Source organism: Gavialis gangeticus, unplaced genomic scaffold (genome assembly GCF_001723915.1).
Source record: "Gavialis gangeticus isolate Ggan-Ray unplaced genomic scaffold, GavGan_comp1, whole genome shotgun sequence".
In the NCBI taxonomy this organism is placed as follows: domain Eukaryota; kingdom Metazoa; phylum Chordata; order Crocodylia; family Gavialidae; genus Gavialis; species Gavialis gangeticus.
The window spans coordinates 73914251-73931657 of record NW_017729034.1 but is presented as its reverse complement, the minus strand read 5'-3'; the positions used below and the strand labels follow the sequence as shown (position 1 = coordinate 73931657).

At 38.9% G+C, this 17407-nt stretch overlaps 1 protein-coding gene across 5 annotated transcripts in view; it reads left to right on the top strand.

The window, feature by feature from the left end:
* ARID1B (AT-rich interaction domain 1B) overlaps positions 1 to 17407 on the top strand; it is a 583022-nt gene that overhangs the window by 309750 nt on the left and 255865 nt on the right. For all 5 annotated transcript variants that reach the window (XM_019526890.1, XM_019526889.1, XM_019526886.1 and 2 more), the window contains one exon: positions 13964 to 14005. In XM_019526890.1, the coding sequence (XP_019382435.1) occupies positions 13964 to 14005 (42 nt within the window). The remainder of the gene's footprint in view (positions 1 to 13963; positions 14006 to 17407) is intronic.

Genomic DNA, 17407 nt, shown 5'->3' with positions numbered 1-17407 from the left:
CCCCCCCCCCCCCCGGGCGCTGTGTAACAGCTCGTGGTGGCGGTTGGGGTACCAGGGGGCACCGGGCTCTGCGTGGCTGTTGCAAAAGAAACCGTGCACGGCAACCGGCCCTTCAGGCAGGGCCCCCACCCCCAGCCTGCAACATCCCGGTGGGACAGGGGGCGCTCCCCTGGCCGGCTCAGTAGAGACAAAGCCACGTTTTCCCATGTGGGACATGCAAGCACCGCTGCCTCAGCGGCCCTGGCCTGTCCCTGTCAGGGCCTGGGTGGAGCTGCATCGCCCTCTGCCTGCGGGTGGCAGCGCCGGTGGCCCCAGGGCCTGTGCGTCCTCATCTGCCCAGCCTCCAAGCTGCTGCCTGGGAAGGGATAGGTAGGTCCCCTGCTCCTTCTCTTGGTTGGAAATGTGGGACGCAGGAGTTAGTTTATACATGTGCAGGCCTTGGTGGGGGGGGGGGTATCTGTGCATCCATGTACACACACGCAGGGAAACATGAATTCACTCACACAGAAACACACACACACAAACGTGAATTCACACACACACTCTAATTCACACATGCATGCAAATTCACCGCGCGCACACACGGAAACATGAATTCACACATGCGCACACACGTGTGTGTTAAGTTAAAGGATGCTTTTACATTATACACCAAAAACAGAATACAGTTACATGGAAAAAGAATCTGTTTCTTCTTTTTATATATATATAAATCTGTACTCCACCTCCTCCCCATCTTAATTGCTGTACCGTTACACTGACACCCACTGGTAACAGTTGATCTGAGATCATTTTGAAGACACCGCTATTATTTGTATAATAAAAATAAAATAAGTAACGAGTCTATAGAAGATAAAAAATAACAACAAAGAAACCCTAAACAAACGAAGAGAATCGTAAGGATTGATTTTTGAGCATCAGCGGGCATGGGACTGACTGGTATCCAAATGTCTTTTAGACGTATTTGTGTCTAAAAGGTGTTTCTCATTATTTATTCCTGTTCTGAGTGCCGACCAGGCAGCAGGTTGGCACTCAGAACAGGAATAAATAATGAGGGTGTTAATAGCAGCTGTGCTTAACATTGTTTCCCAGGTAAAGCTGATTTAAGGGAAATAGCAGTAACAGTCATGCTAGAAATATATTTGTGTGGGCACTAGCCCTTATTGTACCAGAAAAGAAAGGAATGCCAGTGCTGCATAAGTCATTTTAGTCTGTTTGCCATTTAATACATAGTTGTCACTGTCTTGTAAAGCCACTTGTGTTGGAGAAACAAGGCTCATTTTATTGTAATCTACTACAGCACCAAAATCTGGTTTGTGAGATGATCGTTCCATAGCCCTGCCTAGCACAAGAACAATACCATGCAATTATACTGTTGCAAGCTCTGAAATAGGCTTGCTTCCAAAACACCCTCCCCTTATATTATTAGATGTGTTCCTATTAATGAAACAATTGATTGAAAATCTTCCTGTGTTCACATTGTTTGGGCAGCCGTAGCTTGGATTTCCCCTGTCTAGACTAAAATTGTATCCAGTGGAGATGCATGGGACAGCTGTTTGTAAACTGGTAGCAAGACATAACAAATGAAAAACAGCAAAATTGTCAATGGCTAGCTTCCTTTCATGTTCAGGGACATATTCTTGCTTTGAAAGAAACACCTTTTGTGAAGACGTTTGCAGAAATGAAATAGACTCCACAAAACACAGAAATGTTGAAAAGACCTGCTGGGGTTGGGTGGTTTAGAGATTAAAACTCTAGCTTTTCACCTTTGAGATTGCAGTTCAAGTCTTACCTTACCTTTCATGTAAAATGAGCTTTGTGATGCAAAATCAGTCTCAAGTGTTCCTAACCCATTGTGCATAATTGGTACTGACTTTCTAATTGGAAAACAACCAGTTCTGGGGTTTAATCCCTGAAGAAAAGTTAGAGAAATAATCTAGCCTTGTGTACATTTTTATCTATGAAAAGTGTGTGTGTACACATGGAAGTAAAGCAGTGAAGAATGCCAAAAAAACCTCTACAAAATTGTCACCAGAGTTTGAGTTTAAGATTGTGTACAGCTCTCAGGTCTGGACATGTAATTTGGGGCCGCATTTTAACTTGAATAGGCATTGTAAATTTTTATTTGCTTGAACCTGCATTAGAATGTTTGGAAGGAGTCTGAAAAAAGTATAGTAATGTAGTTAACAAAATAAACCACAAACTGCAGTAGGCTGTTAACAATTGATTTGTTTTGCTGATTTATTCTCACCTGGAATAATAACAACAAGCATAAAGAAGGAGTTACTTGAAAATTGACACAGCCTGAGAAAAATGTTAGCAAGCAGCCTGCATTTATCTAGAAGCACCCCTGTACATCCAGAACAAAACCCAAATGAACAGCCATAAAGCTCAACAAAGGAGGGGAGATTCTTAAATGAATGCCTGTAGCCTGTCCACATCCTTTTAGTTATCTTTGTTACCCTTTCCCCCCTCTTTGTATACAGAAATTGCTATTGTACAATTAATACATAATGAAGAATATTTTATGTTGTAGTGTACAAATATTAAACCTTCTGTAAACTTTTTTGCAGCAATTGGTTGATTTATGGACCACCAGAATTCTCAATATTTTAGCATGTCACTGAAATCTGAAAAGCAAGACTAATTAACCACACCAATTTGATAATAACTCCATTGAAGTAACTGATATTATTGGTTCCTGATTTGTTTTTTGCTTTATGAATGTGTCCTGAAAGTTAAATATTTAAGACTGCATATGCTAAAGTAACCAAAAATCCTTATTTTTGTAAATAATTCAGGCATTTGAGACGCAAACTATCTGATTAACACAATTATCTTTGTTTGAGAATGGGGAAATAATTTCTGGGGCATACTTCGGCAGGGTGGTCTCCCTCCCCCCATTAAAATATGTAGAAAATTCTTGAGTAGAATAGAGTGAAAACAAAGTGCTTGCTTATTCGGTTTTTAAGCCAGAATCTGTAGCTTGAGCATCGTGGGTCTTATTTAGAGATGAATTGTTAGACATGTAGTGGTAACGATAGCATCTTTCACTTGTGTACCTGACCGAAATATTCATTTATAAGCTTAATTGGGTTTCAGAGCCTTATGTGTTTTGCTGTTGTGAGCTAAAACATGTAGAGGCGTCATAGAGTGAGCAGAGCACATGTTCCCTTCCAATAAACCTCTAAATCCTGATGTCAGAAGGGTCAAAAACTGGCCAGCTGTGACACCTGAATAAATTTTTAAGTCAGTTAATCTAGTCAGAACGTTAATCAATTTTTGTGCCTGGCAAAAAACTAAAATAATTTAACAAAGAAGCACAAAACGTTGATCAAAAAAAAAAAAAAAGAAAGAAATTTAATTTAGGCATGGCCTCCTACCAAATTTGCCCTCTCAAGTTTTGGTATAAAATAAAATTATCTAAAGGATTCTTCTGCGTGGTTATTTGGGAAGAAGTGTGTTGATATGTTCCTATGGAAGCTGTCCCTTGTAACCCTGGATTGTTACCTGACAATCCTGGGTAATGCTTGGTTGAATTTTTCAGATGTCAGTACTAGCCATTTACTCTACACTGTTATAGCACTGTTATGGGAGAATGGAAGTTGGACATAGTTCTCTGACTTTCTCAGAGTGTGAGCCATTCCTGAAAAAAGACTGTTAAGTCTGCTGTTATTGAATAGGCCATTATTCTTGCATTTATCATTTCACAGACCACCACTTCTTCCTATCCATGATCACAATTACATCCCTATTGTAATGACGGTCCTTATTTATATAAAAATATAATATCATCAGGCATGTATTTAATGCATTTTTATGTTCTTTTGGTGGTAATGCATTTTTATCTTTTTTGAACAAAGGTCATCGCCTTTTTTGGCCATCATTTCATCTCTCCTATCTGTTCTGTGTCCTTCCTTTGAAGATGAAGAGAACCTGTGCCATGTTATCTGTCAACTCTCCACAGACTGTACTTTAAAAATTGTGATCTGAGGGATTCTACAAGAGTAGAGAGGAAGAGGGGAGAAGAGAAGGGTATAGATGCCACTCTATGATGGGGAGAGAGTTTTGTGTCCTGAATCAGGATTAGGTTGCGAGTGAATGGAGCCCCATATCAGCTAGAAAGAATTAACAAGAGATTAAGCTTTATATAAAGCAGGTTCTCTGATTTTTTTTTCCTTTACTGCTTTGTTTATTGGTGAAACAGTGGCATGTTTCAGAGAAGGACTAAAAGCAAGGTATGTGAGAAGCAAGGATTTTTGTGGGTGATATATTTTACTGAACCAATTGCAGGGTTCTGATGAAGAATGCTTCACATTCGAAAGCTTGTCTGAGTCTATCCCAACCATGCTGTTGGTCCAATAAAAGATGTTATTCCCAAAAATCCTTGCCCCTTATATAATTCCTGGTTTATCACAGCTACATCCATCTGATCCTGTGAAGGCAAGATAATGCTTCTGAAGCAAAATGTAAAAATGCAGAATTTGAACTAAATTACCAGAAGGCTCACACTCTTCTGCGCTGTCTCTCTCCACTCTCCTTTATGGTTTGGCTGTCTTGTGAAAGTTATCTTTTCCAAAGTGATGCTATTTAACAACAAAAGTAAATAATGTAATCTATAATTTGAAGATGTTAAGTGTCTTTTGATAAAGGTTTTTAACTTCAAATAGTGTCTCTAAAGCGAATTTCATAAAAGATACTTTTGTAAAGGTGGGGAGAAGTGAGCAAGGAAGGAGAGGAAGGCAGGAATGTCTTCCACACAAGTTTCTTACCTCTCTCTTTTTTTTTTAACCTACAGACCCAAATAATGAGATTTAACTGAATGTTGTCTGAGAAGCAGGAAGCTTTTTCTCTGGAGCACAATAGGGATTTGTTGTATCTTTTGAAAGGAGTTTCTGCTTTTGAAACACCTTTTCTTTCTCAGCATAGGTAATTAACGCCTTCTTCACAGTGCTTCATGCCCTTGATACATCTGTTACCTTTGACAGATCCTTTCTGTTTGCCACCTTTGCCTAATATGCCTACAATATCTTCAGCACAGAATAACTCTGTATCTTTGATGTTGGTTGTATATTGGCTCAATTAAACAAAATGGCATAAAAAGCTGCTGACAGAATGGCATATAATTGAAACTTAAGGTTTATGTTTTTATACAGGCTTGTCCTTCGTCACTTATCTTTAATTTTTGCTGCAAATTGCCTGACTGCCTTTAAACGTGGGTTGTTTAAAACATACAGCATTGTCTAATACTTTCTTGCCAGTTTCTCATCCCTGCTTACTTTTATATATGATGAAAGTGTCAGGAGAAAATTCTTTGTAAAAGCAGCCTCTTTTAAGATATCCTCTGTAGTTAAGGCCTGGTAGGTTTTGGAAAGTGTGTGTTTTGGGGGCATGAACCTGTTTGTGTTGTAAATGTGGTTGTTGAGTCTTACATTCTCATGTTTGTGTTGTAAATGTGGTTGTTGAGTCTTATATTCTCAACGTGAAGAATTCAGTAGACCAGCTGTTAGGATGTACAGGTGCAGGAACATGGAATTAAAATGAAAATAGCATGCCCAACAAAAGAAACACTGAATACAAATGGGCAGGAAAAAACATATACGGGCCACATCTACATGAGACGCTACTGCATGGTAACCTGAGTTACTGCCCACTAGTACCGATGAATGCCTTTTTATGACACTACTGTGTAGTAGCCTCGCGTCACAGTTTTTGCCATGCAGTGCTACTGCACAGTAGTATCAGGCTACTGTGCAGACAGCATCTCATGTAGATGCACCCACATGGTACCTAAAATAAAGGCTTTTTGGCATGAAATTGCCATTGTTTGTCTCAGGGTCCAACAGCAATTTTCAAGAGATCTCGTATGTAAAAATGACTGAGTATGAAAGGCTTTGATATTGTATTTATAGTGCTCACTGCTCTTCCCACAAAGAAAGAGTCGCTATTCCCGCTTTGTACACCAATCATTTTGATATCAGTGTTATAAAAAAATACCAAACGTCATATTCCAAAGAGGTATTCTTACTTATATCAGTTAAGGATCTAGCTCCCAAAGTCGAGAGCAGCAAAACGTATAATTAAAATCCATGGTCCCCTGCATATATGTGTCTTAACCAGACCAGTTTCCCACAGGGACAGTCAGGAAGCAGTGAAGTACAATTTGAATCAAATGTGTGTTTTACATTAACAGAACAACATGCATGTCTGTATGTTTCATGTATTACATTTTCTGGTAAATTTCTTTGGAAGTATTTACCCTTGGCAGACATGAGCTGCAATTGCAAATGTCAGTTTAGTCAGAATTCCTGGTAGTTTTATCCTGATACTGGTTTTAAATAGATCTCTCTCTCTCTCTCTTTTGTCCTTGTGGGATGGGAGGAACTGTCACATTGCTTTGTAACTTGAAACTCCATTTTTTCCTTGAGTTGTTTCCAGTATATGTTGTTCTGCAGTAGCTATCGTATCCTACCAGGTTGATAGTGATTATTGCTTTTAGTTCACTAATATCCGAAGTCTCTTTTTTTTTTTTTCTGCTCCTTAGGGATTGGCCTTGTTCCTAGCATTCTTCAAAATGTTTTCAATGAGAGATTCAAACAGTCAAAATCATGTCCATAAATACCATTTAAATATGAGTGCCATTTTTGTAAACTGAGTTCTTGAAACTCTTCAGATTTTCTTTTAAAGGTGCTTTTTTTTTTAAATATAAGCAGGGCAGATTTATTCTACTGAATTGCTTTTAACAATATGAGGTATCATTGTGCTTTCTCTGTAGTGCGGGCTAACCAAGTACTGAGCTGTTTCAGCAAGCTGCGTCCTTGAGCTGCTGCGTTGTCTGTACATGCTAATAAGGAGAATGAGGAGAATTAATAAGCAAGGGTGGGATGCAGACAAGGTTTACATGGTTTCCTGAAAATCTTTCCAATTCATTTTAAAACAGAAAGGAACATGGAAGTCACTATATCATTTAAAAATAGGTTAATTTTATTATTTAGTTGAATATTTTTAAAAACATATCACTGAGCACCTGTGACACTATACAAATTAGAACACTCATCTTAATTATTGCTGGACCCAGAGACTTAAGGGGAGGATGACTGATTATAACAAAGAAATAAACAAAGAAAAATAAACCAGGTGGAAATGCTGAGATACAATGAAGGTCACAATCACAGATTAAATGACCTGAAAGGATGGCCGTCGCACAGGATTTTAAATCTAAGGTCTTAAGGCATATCATACTTAAGGTGTGTAGGTGTTCTGTAGATGGCATTTCCTGAACCAGGAAGGCTTTCACTAATCTCATCCAAATGAATCTTGGGGTGGAGAGAAAGAGAAGTCCAACTGGTCTCCGCCTTCCTCATGAGATACATAGCAAGGGACTGCCACTCCTGTACTTCCAGCATGGCATATGGAAATTCCTAACTATCTATCTGTAAGAAGCTAGTTTAGATAATTTAGGCTACTAATTACACCATTCTTTATGTACCAAGAAGCAAAAGTCCAGCTATATTCTATAACCTGATCTTCTAGTAACATAAACATAAATTCACCAAGGGCAAGTCATGTCTTGTCTACCTGATTACCTCCAAGATGAGGTGACTGGCTCTGTGGGTGCAGGGACAGCAGTGGATGTGATATACCTTGGCGTTACCAAGGCTTTTGATATGATATGGTCTCTCGCAACATTCTCGCAGGCAAACTAAGGAAGTATGGGTTGGATGAATGGACTGTAAGGTGGATAGAAAACTGGCTGGATCATCAGGCTCAGAGGGTAGTAATGGCTTCGTGTCTAGTTGACAGCCTGTATCAAGTGGAGTGCCCCACAGGTCGGTCCTGGGGTTGGTTTTCTTCAGTATCTTCATCAACAAGCTAAAAGATGGGATGGAGAGCACCTTCAGCAAGTTTGCAGATGACACCAAGCTTGGGGAAGTAGTAGATGTGGCGGTGGGTAGAGCTAGAATTCAGAAGACCTAGAGAAATTGAATCAAAAGAAATCTCACGAAGCTCAGTAAGGACAAGTGCAAAGTCCTACACTTAAGATGGAACAGTCCCATGCACCAGTAGAGGCTGAGGACCAAATGGCTAAGCAGCAGCTCTGCAGAAAAGGACCTGGGGTGTACAGTGAACAGTAAGCTGAATATGAGCCAGCAGTGTGCCCTTGTTGTAAAGAAGGCTAACAGCATACTGGGCTGAATTAGTAGGCACGTTGCCAGCAGATTGAGGGAAGTTCTTTCATTCTTCCCCTCTCTTTGCCACTGATGAGGTCATAAATGGAGTAGTGTGTCCAATTTTGGGCCCACCACTACACAAAGGTTGTGGACAAATTGGAGAGTCCAGTGGCAGGAACAAAAATGGTTAGGGGGCTGGGGCCACATGACTTCTGAGGAGGAGCTGAGAGAACTGAGCTTATTTAGTCTGGAGAAAAGACTGAGAAGGGATTTAGTAGTAACCCTCAACTACCTGAAAGGTGATTCCAAAGAGGATGGAGCTGGACTGTTCTCAGTGGTGGCAGATGACAGAACAAGAAGCAGTGATCTCAACTTGCAGCAAGGGAAGCTTAAGTTAGATAGTAGGGAGATGTTTCTTACTAGGAGGATAGTAAAGCACGGGAACAGGTTAGCCAGAGAGGTTGTGGCATCTCCATCCTTGGAGTTTTTTAAGACCTAGATAGACAAAGCCGTGGCTGGGATGATCTGGTTGGGGATGGTCCTGCTTTGAGCAGGGGGTTGGTCTAGATCAGCATTTCTCAGCCTGTGGGTTGTAACCCAAAAGTGGGTCGCAAGTATATATGAAAGGGCTGTGAACAAACTTTAAAAATGGATTCTCCTTTAAAGGAGAAAAACTTGGGAAACTGTGGCTTTTCCTTTGCAGGCTGTCAGAGTTCCAGCCTGTGAGGGGCTGCTTGGGGCCCCCATGTGTCCCCCCTCCTTCCCCACACACTGTGGGGGCTGGAGGCAGGGGCAGCGAGTCAGGAGTGAGGGGCACTGGGGAAGGTCTGGCCACTGATGTTTACAAAATGGGTCCTGGTTCAAAAAAGATTGAGAAACCACTGCACTTAGATGTCCTCCTGAGGTCCCTTCCAACCCTCATTTTCTGTGATTCTATGACTGAAACAGGAGCAAGGGGGTATATCTGGTACAAACATGTTTAGGCTGGAAATCAAAAGACATTTTTAACCATTAAAATAGCGAGGTTTTGAAACAACCTTTTCAGTAGGAGTAAAGGGACCCAAAAAACTAACTCGTCTTAAAGAGGAGTTTGATCATCTTTTGGAGAGTTTATGATGTAGCTCCATGTGAATGCAGGGGCCTGGACTGTGTTACCAGGAGGTTCCTTCCAATGCTCTGAAGCCAGTGATAGTAGCCCACTATAGAGGTGTGTTTTAATATGACCAAGTAGTCCAGAGTTTCTCTCCATCTGCAATAAATCCAGCATATTTCAACTAGCTTTAACTCGCACAAAATTATGCTAGTCAGTCTCATGCAGTTTGTTTGACATCACTAAGCGCAATGTGCACCTCAGAGGGAAGATCTGACACTAATCCAGGAGAGACTGCACATTTCCCATTCTTTTCTGATATTGTTAACATAGAGGAGAGTCAGGGGAGGGGCAGCCCCTTTCTAATCTGATTGATTGATTGTCTCAAATAGTGAAGACTAAAGCATTACTATATACAATGTTTATTGTAATAATTGTTTATTTGTTTTGTTTTGAACTTAATTTAAGAATGCCAGGAGCCTGTCTTTTTATTAAGTTGGCACCTGGCAAAACAAAAACTGTTTGGGAACATGTAAGTGCTGTAGTTTAATTCTCCAGAGGATGACAGTAGAGTGGCCAATCTGCAGCCTGCTGGGAAAAATTAGTTCACATAATTTTAGCGTATGGCCCACAGAAGCTGTACATGTCTGCACAGAGTGCTTTATCCTGGCTAGAATGGCTTCAGTCAACTCCACTTTATACAAAGTGATGTAGCCATCTTCCTCATGCCATTTACTTGTTTATCTCCATCAGATACAGTTTGGAAAGTCCTGATCTGAGAGGGCTGTTTTGTTTGCGTATTAGGAGCTTTCTTCCTAGTAGCTAGCTGTAGATTAAGTAATCCTTCAAAATATTACCAATAACAGGACGTTATTTGGGAATCTTTGTGATCCCCGGAGTGGTTGTTACTGCTTATATTGGGTCTCCCTCAGAGGAAGAGAATGTGCTACAACCTGTGCCTTTTATAAGAATAGATTTTAAACTAGCTCAGGTATACTGGTTTAGGAGTAGACAGATATAATGCCTAAAACTGAAGAAATGATGCACACTGCTAAGGAGCAAGTCCTTTCCTTTTTAAAAAGTGCTTAAAGTTACGTGCACAGCCCTTGAGTTTTTTGTGTTGAAGAGCTGAAAATTATATTTTTTTTGTGTGATTTACAGTAAGTCTTTTGTGTTTTGTGATGCATTACTGTCTCTAGAATTTGGAACTGTATGAATCTTTTATTTAAAAGCAAAACAAATTATTAAGTCTCATTTCTGAAGGTAGAAGGAACTATGCTGATATTGCCTCAATCTTGTGGGAGCTCCACATATTATTCAACAGGGATAGAAGATGTTTCTGAACAATTTTTCTTTGTTTAATTAAAAAATGTGAAATATTACAGAATTCTACAATTATAGCCCAGAACACTGTCTCAGTAGTAGTGCTGTAAACCATTAACCTGCTTACAGTATGTAATGTACACAAACATGTATGCTTTACAGTATCTGACAGTAATTGCTTTGACTCTTACTTCTGGTAGTCATGTTCTGGCAAATAATTTGAGGAATTGGTATTATTTCTATTTTATTTGTTAAATAAGGAAAGAGTATTTAGAAACTCTTTAAATAAGTTGGAAGAGTCACTGCTGAACAATGTTTCACGCTTTTGTTCATAAATATAATATGGGTCATTTGACTATAAGGTTGTACTGTGAAGAGTGAGGAGCAGAGGCAAGTAGAGGCAGAGGAGGTATTCAGCAGCGATTCAGTAGACCGCCTGGGGGAAGCTACTATTAAAGACATGTGAAACCAACAATGGTTCATTTGAGAACCAAGGCTGCTTTTCTTCAATGAGGTAGTGAATTATTCACACTGACCTCTGCCCTTTTCTGTAAAAATAGAAAAGTAATATGTTAAAGTCTGTAAATAACAATCAGAAAAATCAACTAGAATTACAAAAGCATAACTGTCACAAATAGTAACATAGTTAATAGGTCTAGATTAATGGCTAGTTACTTCAAAGTTTATAATGAAGCCAGTTGTCAACTTTTTTGTTCAGTTAAAAACAGATGATGTATTCTTAGGAGGTTGTAGAGAGAGGTGCCCTTTGCTTGAATATTGGAGATATAAAATTAATTAAATTTTTACCTGAACATCTGTGTGTTGATTGAAGTACCATTTCATCCCCACTAGAGGGGGGTTCCTCCCAGGCCAGGTTTTAATCCATTTTCAGGGAAAAAACCAGCAAGGGGGAGGAACTCTCATGGTCTTACATCTTGCTTGAGTTTTGTTCAGAGATTATCTTGCAGCATCAGCAGTTCCTCAGCTTACACAGGTCTTAAATACATCCTTGCAGAAAAAGCTGAAAAATAAACCGAATAGTGTGTGTTTCTAAATTGCAGTAAAATGTCACATTGATATTTTGGACCATCCATAATATGGAATAAAATATCATATCATAGAACTGGTTTAAAAGTCCAGAATCAAAGAGCTTGCTGATGGATCTCTGATCCCTCCTGGGAAAATGGAAGAGACATTGTTAGGGCTATTCAGTAATGTTTGTAATGGGAATCTGTTTGCTCTGATAGCTACTTTTTGAGGTGGGGGGGGCAGTAATTCTGTTTTGAAGCCTTGAATAGGCAGTATTTCTACCTGTGAATGAGAGTAAGAGGGTAGTATAACATGTTAAACTCAATTGTACTCTTTGTCACAATTTGTTTCCTCCTTTGGCTCCATGTTGCATAGAGAAAAGTGAAAAATGGATATTTTGTAAATAGATAGCTTAATACTCTGGCTTTTTCCATGAGGAAAAGAGAGAAAGTTGAATCAACTTTATGTTTTCCATTGATAATATCACTTTGCAGTGGAGGAGTATGTATTAAGGATCTAAGTATAGCACTTAGGGTATGTCTACATAGGACAGTGCCTTGCCGTTCAGAGTCTGAAGCTAGCTCTGATCTGAAAATAAGCTACGGTTGGTATTGGAAGTGGTATAGTAATATTAGCATAGCATTCCACCTGAGCTAATATAGCCTACTGAGAAAGGTATAAATAATAATATACCCTGCAAAGAAACAGGATAAGTTAACCAGGATGCAACACCCTGCTAATATGGATATACTGCTTCTACAACTGAAGGTGGCTTGTTTGTCTCTGCATGGCATGGCCTCGAGCAAGTAAGTTAATGTTGTGTCTGTTTGCTCATCCATAAAATATTTTCTGGATGCGCATCAAACTCTCCAGGAGTAACAGTTTAATATTTAAAAAGCACTTTCAGGATTAAGAAATCTATGCAGATAGCTAATAAATATTATTATTAGATTATGTTCTTTACCTGACTGGTCATAGATATCAACATGTGGCATGTTCTCTCTCCCCATCCTGGATTCCAGTAGATCCCCTTTGTTTTCATCTCCAGAGGGAGTAGGTACCCTCTGTTGTTGGATCATGACACGAATATATTGAAGTGCTGCCATTATTGTTAGTTTATCAGCATTTCCATTTATAAAAAACCCCTCTTATTCAGGAGTTTATAACTCCAGCATTGAACTGTGCTTCAGGGTGTATTTTGACATTATTTTCTTGTTTTGTTTGAAATCTTTCACTCTTTCTGTTAAACTGGACATTAGAAACATTAGTTACAGGTATTCTACTTGTTTAGATTATAGCACCACAGTAGGCATTTCCTAGTTGTTAGAGCATGCGTCTGGGGACAGGAATCTTCAGTTCTTTTCCTGACTGCCATTGACTTGGTGCATGACCAACGAGCAAATGACTTAACTCTTTGTGCCTCACTTCCCTATCTTCATACTGGGAAGATGACACTTTCCTACCTCACAGGAATCTTGTGAGGCTTAATTAATTAGAGCTTTTAAGAGCACTCTGAGATTCTCAGATGAAAAGTGCTGAAGTGTGAAGTAGTTGTAAGAAGCAGACATTTTAAATAGAAAATCAGAGACTGTGCCTGTTTTTCCATTCCCGTGGCTCTGTCACCTCAATTAATGGGTTACCAACTCATAGACTTGTAAACTACAAGGCAACCAATACATAATTTGAGTTTTAGCAACTTTAGATCACTTAATAGCCCACCTTCCTTGTGCAGTCAAATCTCTATTGTACCTGGCAGGCTTGCTGTTGCAGCTTTTGCATAAGTAGTTTGTATTCTCTGAATTCCACAGTTTCAGAAGAATCTTCCCTGCTAAAGACAGTGCAGGAGTCTGCAAGTAAGACTGAACTGTCTAGTTTCCACATAAAGTTTTTCTACTTTATGTTGATGTAGTTATTAGATCTGGTAGTGGAGTGGGGTGTTCAGATCATTCTGATCTGCATAGCAGATAGCTTCTCTCGCAAGTGATTTTAGATGTTCACAGGAAGTTTTCCTTGTGGCTCAAACTCCACAGGAAGAGCAATGTTTCAATTGTATTACATTAAGCTGTGGAACACTGGAAAATTCTGCTGGCAAAAGCCAGGGCCATGGTTAAGGTACCCCATAGGCAAACAGCCTTCTTAGTGCAGATGTGGAAGGGTGCTTTTTGAGTTTTGCCTCTAAGAATTTCTGTTGTTGGTTGTTAGCTTAGCATGGCCCATTATCTAGGCTTCTTTGTGGTAGACCAGAGATGTTTCTCTTCGTTCAGCATATTTCTCTGGCTGGACTCTATGCTCAGGGAACAGTTCTTGATAGAGGCTAAATTTGAAATGATCTTTCTCCTTATACTTTCAGGTTGAAGTCTTGGCCTCGGAGGATGCTACATTTGGACACAAGGTGTGTAGTTTGATGTAGTTTTGTTACCTAGGTTCTGCCAATTCAGAAACTTTCTCTTAGTCATGAGGTTGGAACAGGGGGTTGTTTAGTGTTATTTCCTTTCATTTAGTTAAGCAAGTCTTGGTTGGCGTAGCCAAGAAAGAAAAGCAGAACGTTGGTGTTCTGCATTTAAAATTGGAATTGCCTGAGCATTGGATTTGTTCATGTCCCACACATGTTTATTTAAAAATCTTAACATTTAGTACTGGTGGCCATTGTCTGATTGTCAGTCTGTTGTTCACTTTGTTCAACCCCTTATTCATAATACACTCAAAGAAAGAAGCAATACAAACAATAAGTGGCTGCATCACTCCGTGTTCAATTCTAAGTGTTTGTGTGACAAACTGGATATGCGTTTCAGAGACCACTTTAGGCCTACTTTACAAAATGGTTGGGGTGCCTCATAGGACTTATTTGTCTGTCTTTGGAGGCAGTGGCTGAAGCACCTTATGGTGTTGATCACGGTTCTTTATAGAATACTAGTATCAGATGATTTTAGACAAGGCAGATTGTGTGTAGGCTATAGCCAGCTAACTGAGAAGAGTGAATATGGGAGGGGGAAGAGACTGTAGGAACAGTCAGCTAAATCATGACAATGAAGTGTTCCCCTGCTGCTGAAGACCCACATGCTGTGATACCACTATAGGTGAGAAACCAGCAGTAATGTTACTACCAAGGTGAAACAATCAAGAAAAGATTAAATAACTTCAAGTTTATAAAAAAAATTCTTGAACAAAATTACCCAAGAAAAAAAAGAAACACTTTCATAAATATTTAGGTATTCTTATACTGTGACTTACAATTGTGCTCTCATTGTGCATTTTTTGTGTTGTGTTATCTGATAAAATGATTTAAATAAATTATTAAAAAATAAATAGAGCTACTCTAGTATTACTTGAAGTATTTAACATATGGTAGTCTGCAGCATTTTCCATTTTTTATTTAATACCCAGCATGCATATATTGAATATTTAATAAACCTGGAGGGTCAGCTCTTGTGAACTCATCTCCATAATCCTTCATACTAGCTGGGTAAACAGAAATATTACTGAAGATTATTGTAGCCAATAGCTCTCAGTCTAAACCACAGGAGAAAAAACTGTGCTATTGTTTTATGTCTAAACTTGCAAGTTTGTCTACAAATCAAGTTAATGTAGAGTAGAGTTTGAAGCTCCTTTTTCCACCAAAAATTTTAATCATTTTTCTGTTGCAAAACTGTTGATTTTAAAATTCTGATTCCATAAAAATGTCACCCCTAATGTTGTCTACTAGAGACCAAAGTGATTTTTTCCTCTTTAAGTTTCTATACTAGAACCAAGAGGCTTTTATCTTCTACTAAAAAGTAGCTTTACTACTGAAATGTCTTTACCTAAAAAAGGGATATCTTGGACTATTCAACTGCCAAAACACAGTCAAACAAAACCAAAATTAAATAGATTAAGTCAAGTTTAGCATGCTTAAAGTTTGACTGATTTACTTAATGTGTTTCTTGTACCTGCATTGAAAGTCTATTAAACCATTTTCTCCTTGCTTAATAAAATGCTTCTTCTTTCAAGGCTCTCAATGAAAAAAAAATCAAGGGCCCTTTATAGAAGAGCAATACTATAAAAACAAAATCAGCTTTTATGCCATTGTGAATGGGAATCGACAGAAATGTTATGAAGAAATCTAATTTGTATTTCAAGATTCCTACATATAATTATAAATACAGAATAAAAGTTAAGTTGTGAACAAAAGCTTGTGTTAATATGAGAAATCATAGAAAAAATAAATCAAAAGCCTTAAAACTAGAGATAGTACAGTAGTAGTAGTTGTTCAGTAGCCTAGATTATTTGTTTTCTAGTCCAAATGTCCTTGTAAATTTAAATTGGTCTGAAAGCCAGGTTTTTCAGTTGTAGATATACTTGTTTTTTTTCTGCACACATTTGGAGCACCAAAAGACCTTCAGATGCAGAAACACAAATAAATGTGAATGCACGGTTGGTGTATTTTTGTATGTTTGAGTGCGTTGCACTTGACTTCGAAATTTTGTCTCCTCTTACAATTACTGTAAGGCCTTTTAGGTGAATTTCTTTCAGATTTTAAAAATAATTGTATTTAAAAAAGGAAGAAAAAAAGAAAAAACTAATTTGCCAAAAGGCACAATTCGTAGTTTCTGTTCTGTTTCAGAAACACATAATATGACGTTGGTTAAAAATACTGTTTTTCACAACAGTTATGGTTTGTTGGCTGTGAATCTGAGGGCATTTTTAATTAGTGATTTTTTTTTCCTTAGTAAACCATAAACGTTTTTGCATTGTGATGATAATGATAGGCATATGTAGAAATTTATGTGGTAAAAATCTATTTCTGGTGTAAAATTTGTACATAGTTTTGGACAAAAATAGGTGGTAGACTTAGTTTTCCAAAAGAAAAAAAGCTTTTAATTTTTTTTCTATTTGGTCCAAACTAATTGCAAATTCCAGGAGGGTCAGAAGAGTCTTTAGCTTGACCGTTCCATTTTCTGTTCTAGTTCATCGTTCTGAACTCTCCCCTTTTAGGACTGAGAGTTTTCTCACTAAGTAAAATAGATAAAATTATCATTTTCTTTGAATTTTCCATTATTTTCCAGGATATTTTGGTTGTAATGTGCTGGTTTTTAAATCTCTGTTCATAGGGAGCTGGAGTTGTGAGTACAGGATGGATCTGGAATGCTGGCCAGTGAAGTTTTTGAAAATTGTTGAATTTTATTCTTCTTTAATAAGAAATAACTAGGTTTTGCAGTAGCTAAACAAATGCATATATTGAACTAAGTAGGAAATCTTCATTGTACGTTTTTCTTTTTGTCTTCCTAGTATTACACACTTAGACTTTTTGACAGCCCATTAAGGCTCAATCGTGTTTAAAAAAACCCAAATTATTGGGTTTTGTTACTCAGCATAAGAAGAATATGCTACAGTGGTATTTGCCAGTCACCATAGGGGAAGAACATATGCTTGGGCAGTTATCATGGAGCAGATGACACACAGTGAGACTCCACCCCCTATAATTTGCTCTAATTTGTTTGCTTGACCATGCCCCAGATTTTGCTGTAGCCTCCCGCCCCTGTAGCGCCACTCCTAGCACTGCCACCTACCTCGCACAGCTACCCTCCCTCCAACGAGCCGCAGCTCCATCCCACGCCATGCCCTACCCTGGCTGGGCAGCAGCTCCCCTGCCCCCTCCTTCACCACAGGGGGGATTCATCCGCTCCCCCCATGACCCTTCCCTCCCCTCTCCCCTTCCACCACAGCAGACTTACCAGCTGCACGCAGCTAAAAGCTCAGGGCAATTTTCCACAATACCTCCCTAGTTTCCTTCCAGGTCACTACGCTGAAGTGCTTT